Source organism: Poecilia reticulata, chromosome 21 (genome assembly GCF_904066995.2).
Source record: "Poecilia reticulata chromosome 21, P_reticulata-male-v2, whole genome shotgun sequence".
Lineage (NCBI taxonomy): Eukaryota > Metazoa > Chordata > Actinopteri > Cyprinodontiformes > Poeciliidae > Poecilia > Poecilia reticulata.
Genome location: NC_088850.1, coordinates 6,715,917 through 6,734,033, shown reverse-complemented (window position 1 = coordinate 6,734,033; position 18,117 = coordinate 6,715,917). Strand labels below are relative to the sequence as shown.

The following is an 18,117-nucleotide window of genomic DNA, read 5'->3' as shown; positions in this document are numbered from 1 at the left end:
AATCAACAGGCATAAAAGCAAAGCAGGTTACTTCTGTTTGGGATCCTCAAACCTGAAGCCCCTGGTAAGACGGTCCAGCTGATTCTGCATCCTCCGGTAGGATGATTCATGAATTGCCACTTCCTCATTTAACACTTTCTCTGCACCGACCCAGGAGCGACTGAACCTCTGAAGACAAAAACATCTCTGTGCATCACCGCAGGTGGACAGAGATAATGTTACATCAGTTTATAAACAGTCTCAACTGCAGATCCTGTTTGCGAATCATTACAAAAGTCATAAAAATGTGTTAAAGTAAAAGCTTTTTTTCTAGGAGGGGGGGGGGGGATCAGCAAATGATGTATTGATGTCTGGTAAGATGTGCAACTATTTGCTATCACAGTGTTCTTCCATATCACAGATCCAATCACAGATCAAACACGTTTTTTCCTGATTTTGCAAGTCTATTGTTTGAGAAGTCCGATAGTCATGGCTGACGGAAGACTGCAAATTATTTTAATTAGTTAACATATGAATGCCTTTATACTTTTTAATTTAGACTTCTATGTGTTTTATTGGAATTTCATCTACTAAACCAATATGAAACGGTGCATAATGGTGAAGTGGAAGGAAAACTATTTTTACATATTTAAATCTAAAATGTTTCGGACTCCTTCACTCTGATACACCTACAAAATAAAACCCTGCAACTATGTAAAGAAGCGAGGTGATTATTAAACAGACCATCTTCAGTAGCTCGCAGGAAAAGTAAAACCTACCTGAGGAAGATGCAGAGATCTGCTGAAACATATGCACTTCATCCAATCAATAATCAGCAGAAAGAAGTCTGGGTTGGACGAGACCAAAATGTAAATTTTGTCTTACTCTTGAATACCAAAAGGTTGAAAAATTGGAACTCATGTCAAACTGGAGGTTCGCAGGACATCTCCGGCCCGCCTTGGCTATTTATTTGGACCTCTAAACATCAGAGACACATAAATAGAACTTCAACATAAAGAGTTGGTGAAAATGTAAATTTTAAGAAGCACTCATCAAATCCAGATAAAGATAAAATACTTTTAAGTTTTAGCAGTTCATTCTGCCACAACAGACCTCTGGAGAACATTGGTGATCTTGATGTGTAAAATAAAAATGAGTTGTGATCCACACATTTCAACTTTTAATGTTTGAATGCATAAAAAGATGCATTAAAGGAGGCGATTTTAAGGTGTCAAACGGCATCCAGACTCTTTTAAAGGGACATGGTGCCAACTCACTGCACAATAAAGTGGCTGTTACCTTTTGTTGTTCGGTTATTTACCAGTGATCATGCAGAATGCTGCGATTAAAACTTGTTACAGCTGCCAGTTCATGATTGCATTTCTGCTTCCGTGTGAGAATGAGAAGCATTTTACAAACCGCGGATAACGGATTATAATTTTTGGATGATGTTGGTTCCTTCCCTCCCTTTAAGCAGTGGCTACCGCATGCTGAGAGAAGAAGAAAATGCAGGTGGAGTGATTTTGTTCCTGGCAGTGGGAGCAGTTAAAATCCAATCAGATAAATCGGTGAGAAGAACAGTGGGAGCCTGAGGCCTCCGCAGGTCAGATTCAACTCCTCTCTCTGTAGTTACTCACTGCAAGGTGCAATCAGACAAGACCAGAGGAGGAGACAGAAAAGACGGGCCTGAATCTGAGCTGCTCTCGCTGCAAGAGGAGCACAAATGACAGCACACCAAGCTGATAGAGCATTTATTTATTTCAGAAACTTTAATACTGTGATCACTGCAAATGTCTTGGTCATACGTCTTTTTTTTTTTTTTACATCTTACAAAGACAATGAATCTGGGATGTAAACAGTATTTTTGTAAAACTTCTGGTCCCCTCTTCATGCTGTGTGCTTTATTTTCTGAGTTTTGTTCCTGGAAGAGGAGCGAACGGCGCGCGCCACGACGCAGCAGATCCCCCCTCTGCTGCTGCAGTCGCCGACCTCGCAAGCTGTGCGTGACGAGCATCCCGACGAAACGTGCAACATCCCGTCTGTTCTTTCCTTTCCCCACCTGGTCAGTGGCGCATTAAAGAAAAGTAGGGTTCCTGTTTTATGAGGGGAAATAAAATTAAGCATCCTCCTTTTGTCGAACGGCAGCCGCACGAAAACATCTGGACAAATAAAATAAAGAAATTGCACTGGAATGTAAATTAACCCTTATTATATCCAAAACGCGTGAACACTGTGCAAAGGATCTCCAAAACAAAATGGACCTTCTAAACATCTTTACATTCACATTTGAAATATCCGCCCTGTCGAGCAAAACAAAGCAGAGTTTATGAGTAAACTGTAACTTAATACAACATTTTCAGATTAAAAAAAAGAAACTTTACTAGTTTACAGAGAGTTTTTGTATAAGATACACTTTGCACGATATATTTTTCATTCTTCATTGCGGAAACAAAAACCACAGTTCTTCCCATGTACAGAAACTTAATTAGTTGCTTAACATGTGTTTGAATTAAACAGAAAACAAGTCTTAGTGGATCAATAACATCTTCTGGGCTGATTTCTACAGATGCTTGTAAAACCATTAAAACCAGATGAAACTTGTAATTATCTACTGGTGTATAACTGTTAAAGACGAACTAGAGATTCTTAAAACAGAACCGAGACTCCTGCAGAGAGAGTCCACTCTGCTGGCTCCTCTCTGCAAAACAACAGAGCTGAACGAATAATTCGCCTATAATAATAATAATAATAAAACATTACAATTCTTTAAGCTCGTTTCACTCTACATTCACGTTTCTGGAAATGTGTGGCGAACACAGCGGGGCTTTCACCTCGACAATTATACATTTTAATGCACTCAAGCGTTTGTAAGAACGGGGGATGATAACCAACTATTTCAGAGAGAAAAGCGTTTCCAGAAAAACACCTGCATGGAAAAAAACAGCAGCTCTTAAAAGTAAACACACCTGTTAAAATGTCGGCTTCTTGTGATGCATTTCATAACTCCTTAAGGGGAAGAAATCCATTTTTTTAAGAAACTGCTGATACATTGTTGCTTAAGTGTGCAAACAATTGGACTAATAATTTGTTGAATTATTTGTTGAATTAGTTTTTGATTTAGTTTCAGCATTTGGTCTTCTGCACAGAGACTCGGATTAAATATCCAAACAATTTCTTGAAAGGCTGCAGTGGATTTAACACGGTGGAGTCAAAAGTGGCAAAACGTACCTATTGGCAGGACACAACATTTAAATAGAAAATGCAGGAGTTTGTTTTTTTTCTTCTTCTTTCTTTTATGAAATCTGTATATCATTGTAGATCTTAAACATAAAAAAGGGGTTCCAATGCCTTACTAAAAGAAAAAGAGACAATTTCTATTTTTTTTTTTGCATGATCAATTGTTTTCTATTTTGTTGGCCAAGTTCCTTACCATTCTTGACTTGTGGTCAGGGGCCATGCACGCACTTCAAGGGCCACATGTGGCCCACAAACCACACTTTGGACACCCCTAATCTAACGGATCTAAGTGTACAAAGTTATCGGTCAGGAGATTAAAAAGACAAGATGCTGGTCGTGTTCTCCATCTGACAAGAATCTCCTGTTTTCCTTATACGTTTAAACTAAAAAAAGCAGGATCACAAGACACACAACAACTTTTTAGGAAACGTTCAACAATCCCTCAAAACCCTGAGGGAGGATCTGTCATGGTCTGATAAAAACCAAACTGGAACCTTTGAGACACAAAACAACAACATCCTGTTAAAAAGACAGAATGCTGAAATTCAGTTTCAACAGTTTATTAGTATATGAGAATGCTCACTAATGCAACCATGGTACGGCAGCCATCCTAATCATTTTGTTTTGTTTTTCAGTTGAATTACATGGAAGGGAAACTTTTGGAAATGATCTCCGCCTCACAAAAATCATCCATTTTAACAGGGGTGGGTAAACTTTTGAGTTCTCTCTTTGTGGCTTCTAAACTTTGCTTTTCAAGGTCCTTTAGCTCAAATTTTCCCACAAATAAAAGGCACACATATCCAAACACTCTTGCGGGACGACTTGCCGTCTCACGTTACTGACCTGTCTGATGGCTTCCAGTCACCAGACACATTTAACGCCTCGCAACAGCAAACTACAAAAACTGTGAAGGTGGTTTAAAACAAAACGAAAAGTTTGTTACTGTATTCAGATGAAGATTAAGAGGCTTTCCCTTCGTTATCTGCTCCCCGGGTGCTGTTTCAAAGGCACATCCCTGCTCTGCCTGGTAGTAAATGACCACAAAGTAGTGAGTGTGTGTTGTAGGCACGGCTGGATAAGACTTATGGACATTCTCACTATGGCAACACATTTCAAATCCTTAAAAGTTATATATACTTCTTAACATGTGCAAATTTACTCCCCGGCGATATTTTGTCCCCTTAAACCTGAGGAAAACTGTAGATGTAATGCACAAATAAACCTCCACGCACACAAACATCCACACTAAGTCTGCTCCTTTTTTTTTGTTTGTTTGTTTTTTATAAAAATCCACCTGATTGTCTCTAGATGCTGGCAGCTTATTCTTCTCGTTCTCGTTCCTGTTCTAAGAGTTTTTGTGGCCTTGAATCAAAAGAGTTTGGGAAAAGAAAATGTAAATAAAACACAAGTGATAAGCAGCACATTTACAAATCATGACATTTTTCACTGGTCACCACTAGAGGGCACTGTAAGCAACACAACAGCAGGCTTAGGCACCACAAAACACAACATAATACAGAATAAAAAGCATATAGTCAGGCTTTAGGTAGAATTAGGAAAGAAAGCCATTTAAATAATATAACTATTGACCATTAGTCTTGAAGAACTAAACACTGATGTCAGTTGTACTGTACGAATAGAACAACTCATTTATGGGAATTATAATACAAGGAAATAAATTAACCTGGGATTAAAAAGACTCCAAACGTTCCAGCTCGTAATTGTCTCTGTTATTTATAATCCGCCGGCTCTCTGTTTTCAGGCAGTGGGAGGATGAGTTCTTATTTTCCCCGTTTCTCAGAGGAAAAATGACGAAGGCTCTTTTTGCAGCTGAGATTTGAATTCTTGCAAATACGCCCTTTTCCACATCAGGTGTTCTGTTTATCCAGCTTCTTCTCAAACAACTCCAGGAGTCCGGACCTCTTCCTATTGCTTTTAAGACACGTAGAGCTGAGATGGACCAATTAACACAGGATCAGTCTTGGTCTATGGCACTGCTTGCCAATGGCTTTTAATACACTCCTCTTTCAGGTGTGGGTGTGTACAAAAAAGATCTGAATGAAATAGGAGTAAATTGGAAAATAAACATATCTGAAAGCTGGATGTCCAGTGATTTTAGACGCAAAAAATATATTCAAAATTGAATCCGTTAACGTGAGATTAAAACCTCTTTCTTCTCTGTTGTGGCTTCAGATCTATAATGTGTGTATTTGTTTGCTGCAGCAGCAGATCTGTTATGTAGAGGCTTGTGTGGCATTTCAGTGGTTTTCTTTTAAGACGGGGTGTCTGAGGCGTCTTCGATTTGGTGCAAACAGCGTTTGCTTCATCAGAGCAGCTGAGGGATGTTTTAGAGGAAGAGGGAGCAGGAGAATGAGGAACAACTGGTGAGTAAAAAGGCCAAATGTTAGCGGATTCTCCATTCTGACCACTGGAATATGTGTGAAAGAAAGTCAACATCTTGAGGCTGAGGAAGAGGAGATCTGTTTGGCCACCGAATGAAAATCGGGGGAGTCAAACAAGTAGAAACGAGTTCCGCAAATTTCATCCTCCAGACTTAAACAGAAAGTCATGATTTAGAGGGGATTACAAACCAATTGAAGATTGTAAAAAGGGTCGAGTATATCCCACTCTGCGTCTTCACGAACAGCGTGTGTGCAGATGAGCGATGTGTGTGTGTGTGTGAGTGGGGTTTAGACAAGGTCAGTTCATGTCGATAGTGTTGAAGACCCACTCTGTGAACTTCTTGAGCTTGGCAGCTGATGTTTGGGACTCCTCCTGAAGTCTCTGGTTGTCCTCCCAGAGCCTCTTGATCTGAGACTGAAGACGCAGCTTCTCCTCCCGCTCCTGCGCGAGAAGAAAAGGTCAGGAAGTGAATCTAAAGCAGCTCTTCAGGGAAGAGCTGTATGAAATCGAGTTTTCTCACCAGTGCTATTCATGCAGTCGTCCATTTTTTTTTCTATATTTCCCACCTGGTTTTCAAAACGTTTTACAAACAAAAAGCTGAAAAGTGTGGCGTGCATATGTCTTTTGGAGTATATCTGCACCAACTCCTCTCTTCTTAGCCACTCCTCAAGCTCACTCAATTGACACAAATTCCTATTTGGATTTAGTGCCGTACTTTGACTGGACCGTTCCAACACATGAATAAGACTTTATCTTGTAGTTGTAGGGTTATAATCTTCCTCATATATTCATCCTTACAACATGAAAACAGCATTTTGATTGTAGGGAAACTTTTTCAAGTACATCTCCAGCTTTAGAAAATAAAGTTGCCTTCACTTGTGCACTTTAAGACAGTTTTGTGTGTGTGTTTATATAAACATTTCCTGCCTGCAGACAGTGAGTCACAGCTTGACTGAATAGCTTTGTGGGCCGATTTCTTTTTTAGTTGACATTTCAAAAAGCCTCCACAAGGTACAACAAAAGTAAACTCCACGGCTGAGGTGGGATGGACATAAAAACAGACTCAGTTAAGCCAAACGAAGACTGTGATGCTCGTTCTATTTGCCGCTTGTGCAAAAAAATGATTTTATTACCCAAGGTGTAATTATCAATTAAACAAGAAATGTGCACTTCAAGATGTTTGTAATATTTTAGACAAAACGATGATTCAAAACTCTTACAGCACCTAATCCCGCTTAGATTAGTTCTCCTTCATAACATATGAGACTTACACTTAGACTTATTATCCTACACTATAAATAGATTTATAAATCAGGAAAAAGTTGTCATTTTTTTATTAGAGGATTTAAAACGTTTCTGGTATCTAAACCAGAACTAGTTTCAGAACCATAAATCTTGATTTAAGCAAATCCAAAGGTAAAAAAAAAAAAGCTGTGAAAAACTCCCATTTGGATTTTTGTATGACCGTTCATCTGTAGTTTATGATGTGTTAAATCAATAATTTCAAAATAAATGGAAAAAAAAAACATTAGTTAACAGAATAAAGAATAAAGACTGAAATTTTTTTATTTTCATGCTCAACTGTCTATTTTGCCCCTTATTTATGTAGATTTGAAAAATAAATCCAACTTTATTCTTTTCTAGATTGCTTAGAAATCCTTTTTACAATATTAAGTCCCTAAAAAGCCAAAAATATCGTTTGATAATCCTGTCATAAAACTCAACTTATTAGGTATAAACTGTGAAAACGTCTTTGAAATTCAAAGAAAACATTTTCTTAAAACTTAACAATCAGGGTATTTTCCCAGAAATGATCCCCTTCCTATAAGTTATCACCCAGATGGTAGAGTCGATGCAGAAGAGAACTTTTATCTCACCTTCTTCAGGTCCTCCTGCAGCATCTTCACCATGGCCTCCAGTTTAGTCACCTTCCTCTCCAGCCCTATGTGGCCCTCACTGCAGAAATGCAAAACATCCCAGAAAGCAGGTTTGTAAATCAAAAGTCTGCTGAACAGAGGAACGTTGTCACACTGTGAAGATAAAAACCTTGATGAGGGTCGTGAGAGAGGAGCAGGCTGCAGCTCTATGTGTGGCTGCTGAGGACTGGATGCTCCGCTGGTTCGGTGGTTTGCATCTCCAAACACGTAACTTCTCTGGACTGGAAGGAGGAGAAGGAGAAAAGTTCAAGTTATTCTAAATTCTGCATTCACAGAAGTCTGTGTGTTGATGAGCTTTAAGGTGTAGAACAAGTATTTTTTGTTTTACTGTAGTGTGTGTTTCTCTCATTCTCGAAGGTACTGGCCACATCCACCAGGTGAGTCCACTCGAGAGGACTGTCTCTACCTGAAGAGGGGAGGGGCATCAGCTCCTGAGGGAGGGGTCCCCGATGACGCTCCACCAAATCCACCAATGACGTGTCAGACGCCGAAAGGTCACCTGTTAATGTGAAAAGAGCACAACTCTCGCATCATCAAGCACTTCACCTTTCGAATCAAGAGGGGGCAGCATTTCCACATTCATGTTTCCCTGAATTTCTAGTTGTTCTTTTTAGATGTTGAACAACTTTAATGTTTTATCACTGTTCAGATTAAGAATATTCACGTAATTAAACATATTCTTTTGTGAGAGGGACACAAGTTTTGTTACAGAAAGAAAAAAAAATAAAGAAACATGTTAAGAACAGGGTTTGTACACTTTTGTTTGTACAAAATTCAAGCTTTTTAAGAATTTTGAAGTTAGATTTTCAAACTTTTCCAGCACCCCACTTCAGAGTACAAATGAGCTAAAGAAGAATGTTTTAATTCACTATTTTGAAGCATCATTTATTAGTGTTATTAATAATGTCTTGTAATTACAATCTACATCCTACAGCAAGGACAATGACAACTAAAATTTAATGTTTTGAAATGTCCCTCATCTGACCGGTCAGAGAAAAATACAAAAATCAGTTTGTTTTGTGGCATTTAGCAAATAATTTTGGTAATTCTAATTAACCCAAGTATGTGTACATGTCATTTTATTAGGTGTATGAAAATATCTGGTTTAAACTGCAAGCAACATTTTTCCAAATTTAGGCTTTGAATCAAATGTTAGATTGGAGTTTCAATCAAGAACTTTATACAAAATTCAAGTATTTTAAGGGATTTTAAACACCTGCATCCTGTACAAAGTAAATCTTTCTCCTTCTTACCATGAAGTTTAACTCCCAGCTTGTAGGAAGGCCGCCTGAGGGGCACGCCGCGAGTTGTGGGAGAGCGAGGAAGGGTGGAGCAGCTGAAGAGGACGTCGGTGGCGAGTGCCGGCTCAGTGACCGAGTCGCTCAGCGAGGGGAGCCGCTGACCACGATAGATGCTCTCGTCTGACAGGGTGCGGTGCAGCGAGCGGCGACGGCTGAGCGGCTGGCTTGGAGGCGACTTCTGGCCGTGCTGAGTCGGATTGAAGGGCGAGAGCGAGGATGAGATCATTTAAATCTTACTTCTGTTCCCTGTCCGTTTCTGTGCAAAGTTACCTTTTCCTTGTGCTTTCTTGGTGGAGGTGGAGTGTCATGAGCAGGGTGTCTCTTAATATCTTCCTCCACAGTAGATTTAGCATGAGTCTGGGGGGAGTGCATGTCTCTAAGTGACGGTCTTGCTGCCGGGGTGGGGGCCACATCTCCACTTTCACCTGGCGATTTCCTGAAAGCATAAACATAACATTAGTATAACAAATTAAAGTTTCTGCTGTACAACCCTCAGCCACAAGGAGGCAATAAAGCAACAGATATGTCACTACTGAATGTATTCTGATGACACGTGCATGTAATGAGAAAAATGCTGTGAAAACGTAAAAAAGAATAATAAAGAGCCATAGGAGAAACGCCAACTAAATATGAAATAAATAAAAAGACAAATATATGGTAACATTTACATTTTAACAAATCCCTGCTAAAGTTTCATCACAGTTTACTCTCGGAAAACACTGTTAAAGATTTGCTGTAATGTTCTCCGCTCTTCCTTACTTCCGTGTGTCTCCAAAGTCCACAGAGTTGATGGTGGAGCCAGGCTTCCTCCAGCCAATCAGGTACTTGGACTGGGCTCCCTGTCGGGGGTAGAAGGTCTTTGGCCCGGGAGAGACTGAAGACTGAGACGAAGGGGAGGTGGCTGAAGACGACGACTCCTCCCTGGGTGAGCTGTGGCCAGAGTGCCTGAGGAGAAACCAAGGAAATGAGATGATGCATAACAATTTTTATCTTACAATTATCTCAGTAAGGAGAGAACAAGGAGTAAATGTTTTGCTCAAAACAAAATCCAACTATTTAGTAAATAATACTGATTAGTAGCAATATAAACGTGTCCCACACTTTAAATATATATATATATATATATATATATATATAAGGGTGGGAGCGATATGGGCTTAAATTTTTATCCCGATATTTTGTGGAGCTGTTGTAAAAGCGACAATACAAATTATTACTTTTTTAGGCAACTGTATGGCTGTGACTGCATGGAACAGCTTTCATAACCCCACAAACAATAATATTGGTCTTAAAAAGCATACGCTTCTTTTGGACATCAGTCACATTCACTATCACTAAACTGCACACAGTAACTGCATTAAATCATATTTTCAAGTATTTTGATATTTATTTAATCACTTCTATTGGACAAAGAGAAATATGGATAATACAGACAGTTTTAGGGATTTTTAAGCATCATTAATTGGAATTTATCCAATTAATTTATCGTTTATAAATAACAAATGATACGATAAATGCCCACCCCTATTTTAAACCCAGTATCCCTGTTCCTATAAATATGTGTCACTTTGTGCTGACTTATCACATGTAACCTAAATGAAGAGGCACATGATGTACTTATTGCTTAAACATATTAGCAGCAGCCAAATTAACCTCCCTCTCTTACCCTCCATAACTCTGATGGTAAACAACCATAGTGTAACTCTGTCTGGACCGATGAAATGAACTTGCTCCAACAGGAAGAGCCGGACATAGGAGCTCGCCTCAGCTTGAGATACGAGCTCAGCTTTGAAAAGTAGGACATGTGTTCCACATTTCCTGAGGCCTAATGTGGAAAGATAAGAGGGAATTAAAATTACTCTTTATGCTTGGTTTCCAGCAAAAGTCTTGCTGAGAAGGAGGCTGTCTGCTATGTGATCTTTTTGGGTATAAACATTTTGGCATAAGTAATGAGAACAGGAATCACGCTGCGGCACGTGCTGAGGTTATGAGTAATAAAATAAAAGTCAAATTCAGAAATCAAAGCTGAACTTAGGTAAAGAGGTGAAACTTTTATGTTAGTTTATAAAAGCTAAATATATATGTGTTGCTTTTTTATATGTGTACAAGTGGCATCTTAAAGTTATTACACAAATTGTTTGCATTGGCTGCTTGGAAGCAGATAGGAGTCGACTGAGTCCATAAATATTAGAAGTAATAAAAAGAGGTGAAAACATTTTAAAAAAGCAGCTACAAAATAGACCAAGTGAGTTTATGACTTTAAAACAACACACGGTTTGTGTTTTGCCATCTGCTTTAGATTGTTACCTCGGCCTCTGGCTGGATCATGTGTCTACCAGCTTAACCAAGCCCAAAACCTGTGCAAGAATCATCAGAGTACGAAAAAGTCGGGCTGTGTTTCAGAAACAGTTCAACCAACAATTTTTTATTTATTTTTTGGTCTAAAATTTCTAACAAAGTCCCAAATCACAGGATTTATTTTCCTACTGCTTCAGTTATCCTATTCTTTTGTTTCGATTCTTTATAAAGTGCAGAAGAGTCAGTTCAGAACTGCATGAATGGAGATCTCAGGAATGCGGGTCGTCTGCCAAACACAGACAGATTGAGCTGGTTGTGATGACATAAGCCGAGGTTCATCTGTGTAGGGGAAGGAGGATCGAGATGGATTTCCATGTTGTGTCAAACACAGAAAGATATGATACAGGGAAAAATTTATTAATATGACATGATGGTGGAAGTTTCAACACAATGTACCGTTACATCACAAACATACAGTGCCTTAGAAAAGCGTTCAGACATTTTTCTAATTGTGTCGTCTGATCACTTCATAAATACGTCGTTTTTCAATGTGATTTTATGTGACTGATGCAGAGTATCACACGATTGTGAAAGACAAGGAAGAGAATACTCACCACTTCCTTTCAGGTTTATAGAAAAACATTTGCTTTATCAGAGCCTCCCAATAGCATTAACTTCTAGGCTACAAAATGTCAAGAAAAATCATCTATTTGAATGTTTTGATCACATTTATTCACTATTCAATAATTATTACATTTGTTGAGCATAAATGCTGCCTCTTGCCTTCTGATAATCAGCAAAGCAGCCTGATAAATGTGACATGTTAATGAATTATTTTAAAATGTATCTTATAATAATGATTGAGACCAGAGACCAAATCACTTTTTATGATTATTAAAAGTATTAGGGTTTTTTCCCCTTTTGTCCTCATCTTTCCTTCAGCATCTGAGGCTCCTCTAAATACACTAATGACAAAAGCGAAAGTTTATTTTTATGGTCGCCAAAAAAACATAGGCTGGAAAAAAAAGTAGTTTTGATCTTTTTCTTTTCAGATTCAAATCTTTTCCATTTCAATTTTTTTGTTTCAAAATTTTCTTTGTCCCAATGTCGATTTTTTTTTTTCCAGTGTCAACATTTCTGCTTTCAGATTCATATTTTTTCCAGTTTCAATTTTTTATTTTTAGTTTTAAAACCTTATGGCCCCAATTTAGCTCCATATATTTACATCGTGCAACATACAAGATGTAAATATAAATATTGGTGAGCCAGACCTGTGACAAATATACCAGAAAAATAAACAGACTGATGTAGGGCGTCCCATTTCTTTTGAAGACTGTCTGACTATTTTAATTAAAATCACCTCTGTCATATTCTGACTGATATGAATCTTTACATCCTGTCCAAACTGACCTTGAATGCGATCCACCATCACCCAGGCTGAAAGTGCTGCTGTCTCTAACCAGGAGATGAGTCGGTGGGCTTCGACCCACGGACTCACGGCTCCTTTCTGACGGCGGCCCCGGAGACTCGGCAGCAGCAGGCGACCTCTCCAGCATCCTACGTCCTCCCTCGGTTGGACTGTGCCACGGAGACGAAGAGCGCTCCCTGTTCTCTCTGCTCCCACTGGGGGCCAGCAGAGAGGTGGTGCTGCCATGGTGGGAGTGGGAGTGATGCGAGGCTCCGTAAGAGCCGGTGTCGATGCCGCTGTCAGCCGAGGCTCCCTGGAGGTAGCCTCCTCCGCCCAGGCCGTTGGGTTCAGGCTCGCCCTGGTCACCGCTGGAGCCGCCGCCGGTCCCCAAGTCGTACCATTTGTCGCTGTCGCTGTGGCCCCCACTGGAAGCGGTGCTGGACAGAGTGTTACTGCTGGAGTGGCCGGAGTACGGGCCGTCTGACTGCCAGGGCAAAAACACCCAATAAAAACAGTTAAGTTTCCATTAATAGAGAAAACATGAAGTGTTATATAAGCGAGTGACCCATTGTGACAAGATGTTACATAAGTACTAATTTAATTAACTAAGAGTCTGACATTTTACAGAGCAAACTGAACTGTCAGGAGACTTTAGGAGGAATGCTTCACATCCTGACCTGGCTGCTCTTCTTTGGGGAGAGGTGGATGACTTGTTCCTGCCTCTGGATGCGAGGCGCTCCAGAGTAGCCCTGGCCGGACTTGGAAGCTGGAGCCTCTGCAACAACATCAAACCAAACCAGAGTTGGTGGCAAAACACGCAGTCAGACCCTGCAGCACCGAAAAGCTGCTGATAATTCAACAGATCATTATGCGACAAAACCGCCAGGAAGCACCCAGCACTCTTATTTTCATTTCGCCTTTTCATCGCCTATTAACAAAATCCCAGATCGGTTGTCATCAAAAGCAACGCACATCAAACAAAAATGCATCCCCCCCACCCCCTTTGTTTGCTCTGGGCAAGATGTGCTGCATGAAAGAGTCCCGAAGTAAACCTCGACATAAATGGGACTATTGTGTAATTGTCTATCTGTTACGCAATAAGATACACAGAGCAGGCAGCTAATGAGCACAGCAGCATGAGACACAGGGAGAGCTGGGGTGGAAGCATAACATCTGTTGGGATGAATCTAAAAACGTAGTTTCCATCTCATTTAGAATATTTATTACTTTGTACGGTTGCACTGCAGCCCACGGGCTCGCTGCACTAATTAGAGCTGGGTGTAAGCCGGAGTGTTAGAGTTCCTGTGGATTTATATCTAGTATACTGTAAATCACAACTGATTTAAACTTGCTTTAGATGAGCCAAACTAAGCACTTTAGTATTTAAAACGTTCCAATAAATGAATCATCTAAACAAGATAAGAGGAATGTTTACAGCATCCCTTGAACCGTTTCACATTTCCTTATGCTGCAACTTTAAACCTCCAGGTAATTTATAGTCATAAACACAAAGCACCACACAATCGTAAAGTGGAAGAAAATCTGAAAACCTCAACATGCATTTAAATTCAATCATTATAACATTTGACCCTGAAAACCTGAAATCGTATGATGGGGTGGATATATTTCCAACAGTACTTCCTCATTACACCTGATAATCTTTTTATAGGGATGTTTTTTTGTTTGTGTAAATAATCTTAGCTCTGAAATTTTTGGCATGTGTAGGAGATGGACTTGAATTATGCTTAGGTAATATAATTTACATTCCTAACTGTCATTTCAGACATTGCTAAAGCAAATGTCTATATTGCCCAGCCCAAAAGGTGGAAACGTACCCAAAAAGACCAAACGGTGGCTCAACAAGGCGGTCTCTCATGTACACCACACTTTTCAGATTATTAGACAAATTTAAAAACATTATCCTTTTCCTTCCACTTTACAATTATGCATTACTGTAATTTACGTTGATCTATCATTAAAATGACACAAAAATTCACTGAAATGTATGGTAGCAAGACAAAATGTTGAAATGAACGAAGTGCACTTTGTGTGACTTCTGATATTTCTGGACAGAGCTTGGCCACATCATTCTGAAAGCTAGAGGGTCAGGAGTTAAAAATGGGAGGAAAAGGAAAAGACAGAAACCACACTGCAACAGAGAGGGTTTTTTGAAGGCTGGAATCTTGGCTGACTTAAGCTCAGCTGCCCCAGTACAGATCGTTCCTCCCTAACCAATCATGACATAAATGCTATAAACAACCACAAAATGAAAGACTGAGGCCTTCAGCTGTGATTGTGGTGGTCAGCAACAGGTTGAGGACATGGCTGAAACTAAATTGGTCAAAAATCAAAAGCAACATTCTGCTTGGAATCAGAAGAGAAAGGCAGACTTTGGGGAATGCATAAATGCACAGCTAGAATATAAAGAGAAATCTTTTTAAAAGCGGATGGGAGAATTCTTGCAACAGAGAATTAAAAGACGAATGAGAGGAAAACGAAAAGCAACGGAAAGTGAGGGACACACAGGAAGCAGGGAGGGAAGGAAAGGCACACAATGATGGTGTGTTGACAAGAAAGACGGACGCCGTCTTCCGCTTCTCCTCTAATAAGCCTCAGAATAGGAAGGCGTGCAAGAGACGAAAATCCATTCACTCTTACAATTTAACAACAAAAAGAAAATCTCTCTTTTTCCTGCTGATTTTATTATACATTCACCTTTTTTTGTTTGCAGAGACATTAAGACGTCTGTAAAGGCTTTATAACTCACAGCTTGCAGGGGAATGGGAGGAGGAATGAGAAGGGCGATGGGAGGGTTAAGAAAGGCTCCTGTCAGAGTTACAGCTTATGTAACTGTTACACGTCTCAGCATATGATGGACAGTTGTAACAAATGATGTTTATTTTTTTTATTTTTTTTTATTTTTCTTCCTGCGGTGAATTTCTGCTTCCCCTTTGATCCTGACGGAGAGCCTGTAAAGACGAACAGCGTCAGAGATAGAAAAAAAGGACAACCGCCGTCTTCTTCCCCAAACTCGGTCTCTTTATTACAAATTATTGAAATCATGAAATTATTAACACTTCCTAGAACAATCACATTCCTGTGTCCCTCTGCTGCTACCAAAAAAACACGCAGCCTTCACCTGAGTAAAAAAAAAGTATCAACTCCCACCAGTCAATCCACAGCGCAGAGATGTACATTAAAAAAAACATTTCTCAAATAAGAGGATTAATTATGTTAAATAATGCAAGATCGAGATGTTATAATGAACGAAACATTAAGCTCTAATCTCTTTTGACTAACTATTCACCGACTGAATAACTACAGTTTAATTTATTACATAGAAAGGGAGAAAAAGTAACGTCTATAATAATAATACTACTACTAATAATAATTCACTTTTAACAGATAAAACAACACAATGTATGTCAAGGTACCTATGTTTGTTCGGGGAATGGAACGGAGCTAAAAGATACATGTAGCGATCTTCAGAACGACCGTTAGTTGACCGTTGTAGCCAAAATGTAGCTAACAAATCCTTTTTTTTTCAATGTTTCAGCACATCTATCAAATTACAAATCCTATCCAAATATACCTTGTTACTCCACATTTTTATCGGGGGGGCAGCCTTCACCAGTTTCTCATTACTAACCTGTAAAGACGAACAGCGTCAGAGATAGAAAAAAAGGACAACCGCCGTCTTCTTCCCCAAACTCGGTCTGAAGAGCAGGGGGCGGGGCTCCTCACTTCCGGTCTCCTGGTGAGACGTTGCCCGAACCTTGGTTACTTTTTTTTCTATTTAACAGGGTAATTTGGTCTGGAGTGATAATTAAATTTTCTCACTTTGTGGTGTATCACACACTCCCCAACAAACAAAGGTGGCCCCTGACACTTAGTCCCCAAAATAACTTGACTGAACATAATTTTTTTTTCAAAACATTGCAAAATAAAAATATGTAGTGTTGTGTGTTGCAGGTCGCTCCAGGTGAGTATGCAGTGTATGACGTATGTGTGCTTCAGGTATGTAACAATCTTTCCCAGATGTTCTATCTACAGTGTGTTGGATACATAACAGGTAGGTAAGGGTAAGGGCTAATGGGTGGTGGTTGGATAGGATAGAAGTAAGGGGAGGAGAGACACTGGTACATACACTGCATTGGTTGGGTCCCAACTGCATTCACAATGGGGCACTGGTACACTGGTTGACCCAGAGTCGGGTAAGTGAACATATGTCTTGGCTGTCTTTCTCTTGTAGACCGTCTCAGGGGGACGGGGTGTTCCGCGTCAGGTGCTGGAGTATTGTCCTCTTGAGGGGCAGAATGTATGTCCTCCAGGAATGTGGACTGAAGCTCCTCAACATATTGTCCATCTCCACTGCTTGACCCCCGCCTTCCACTTCTGACACACTCTCCTTCCTGTCCAGGTTCGGTTGGGATTGCTTCCATCAAACTGGTTTTATTCTCTTCAGCTATCTCTTGGAAAGCGTCTGCAGTATTTTGATCAGGTGAGTGAAAGTTTGGTTTGGGTCTCTCCACAGGTATTCGAAGCCAGTAACGAGGTTTTCCCCCATCCTCCTCTTCGTCAGAGTCATCTGTGTTTGAGTGCAGTACAGCATGTCTGGCCTGAAGGTCGTTTGAACTCTTTTTGGCTTTCCTTTGTGACTCTGCTGTACTTGTGGTCGGGTTCTGGACTGGCTCTATAGGTAAGTTGTTTACCTGTAACAGTAGGTTTCGGTGTAGAGTGCGAACTGGCCGACCTCCTCGCTCAGGGCTGACTTTATAGACAGGGTTGTCACCCACCTGCTCTCTGACGATGAAGATCTGCTGCTCCCAGTAGTTTCTCAGCTTTCCGGGGCCCCCACGTTCACCGAGATTGCGTACCAGTACTCTGTCCCCAGGCTGAAGGACGACACCTCTGCTCTTCTTGTCATAGTATGTCTTTCCCTTTATGCTGGATTGTTGGCTGTTTGCATTGGCTATCTGATATGCCTCAGTCATTTTTCGAGCCCACCTCTCGGCATATCCATTTGGCTCTTTGAGTTCGGCCTCCTGGTCTGTTATGAGACCAAAGAGGATGTCAACAGGGAGGCGAGGATGTCTACCATACAACAGATAGTACGGGGAGAACCCTGTGGCCTCATGCTTTGTACAGTTGTAGGCATGGAGCACATGAGGTAGGTGATCCTTCCAGTTCTCTTTCTCTTTCTCCCCCAGAGTCCGGAGCATCTGCAGTAAGGTACGATTTAGTCGTTCGGCCGGGTTGCCCTGGGGATGATATGGGGAGGTTCTTGAATGGGCCACACCAGCTAATCGTCTGAGATTTTTAAAGAGGTCATTTTCGAACTCCCGACCCTGGTCATGATGGAGTTTGGCCGGGTACCCAAATCTCGGGATGAAATCATTGAAAAGTCGGTCGGCTGCCGTCTTACCTGCCTTGTTCTTGGTGGGATAGGCTTGGGCAAACCTGGTAAAGTGGTCAATAACAACCAGGATGTACTCGTACCCACCCCTGCTGGCTTCCAAGTGAAGGAAATCGATGCATAGCAGCTCAAGGGGTG

At 40.5% G+C, this 18,117-nt stretch overlaps 1 protein-coding gene across 3 annotated transcripts in view; it reads right to left on the bottom strand.

Moving 5' to 3' along the window:
* Window positions 1-1,719: 1,719 nt before the first annotated feature.
* sipa1l1 (signal-induced proliferation-associated 1 like 1) overlaps window positions 1,720-18,117 on the bottom strand; it is a 79,416-nt gene continuing 63,018 nt past the window's right edge. For 2 of the 3 annotated variants that reach the window (XM_008397398.3, XM_008397399.3), the window contains 9 exons: window positions 13,241-13,338; window positions 12,566-13,047; window positions 9,617-9,802; window positions 9,128-9,293; window positions 8,810-9,044; window positions 7,885-8,055; window positions 7,666-7,777; window positions 7,497-7,575; window positions 1,720-6,060 (listed from right to left, as the gene is read on the bottom strand). In XM_008397398.3, the coding sequence (XP_008395620.1) occupies window positions 5,917-6,060; window positions 7,497-7,575; window positions 7,666-7,777; window positions 7,885-8,055; window positions 8,810-9,044; window positions 9,128-9,293; window positions 9,617-9,802; window positions 12,566-13,047; window positions 13,241-13,338 (1,673 nt within the window). In that variant the 3' untranslated portion in view covers window positions 1,720-5,916. The remainder of the gene's footprint in view (window positions 6,061-7,496; window positions 7,576-7,665; window positions 7,778-7,884; window positions 8,056-8,809; window positions 9,045-9,127; window positions 9,294-9,616; window positions 9,803-12,565; window positions 13,048-13,240; window positions 13,339-18,117) is intronic. The other variant, XM_008397400.3, reaches the window with a different exon arrangement.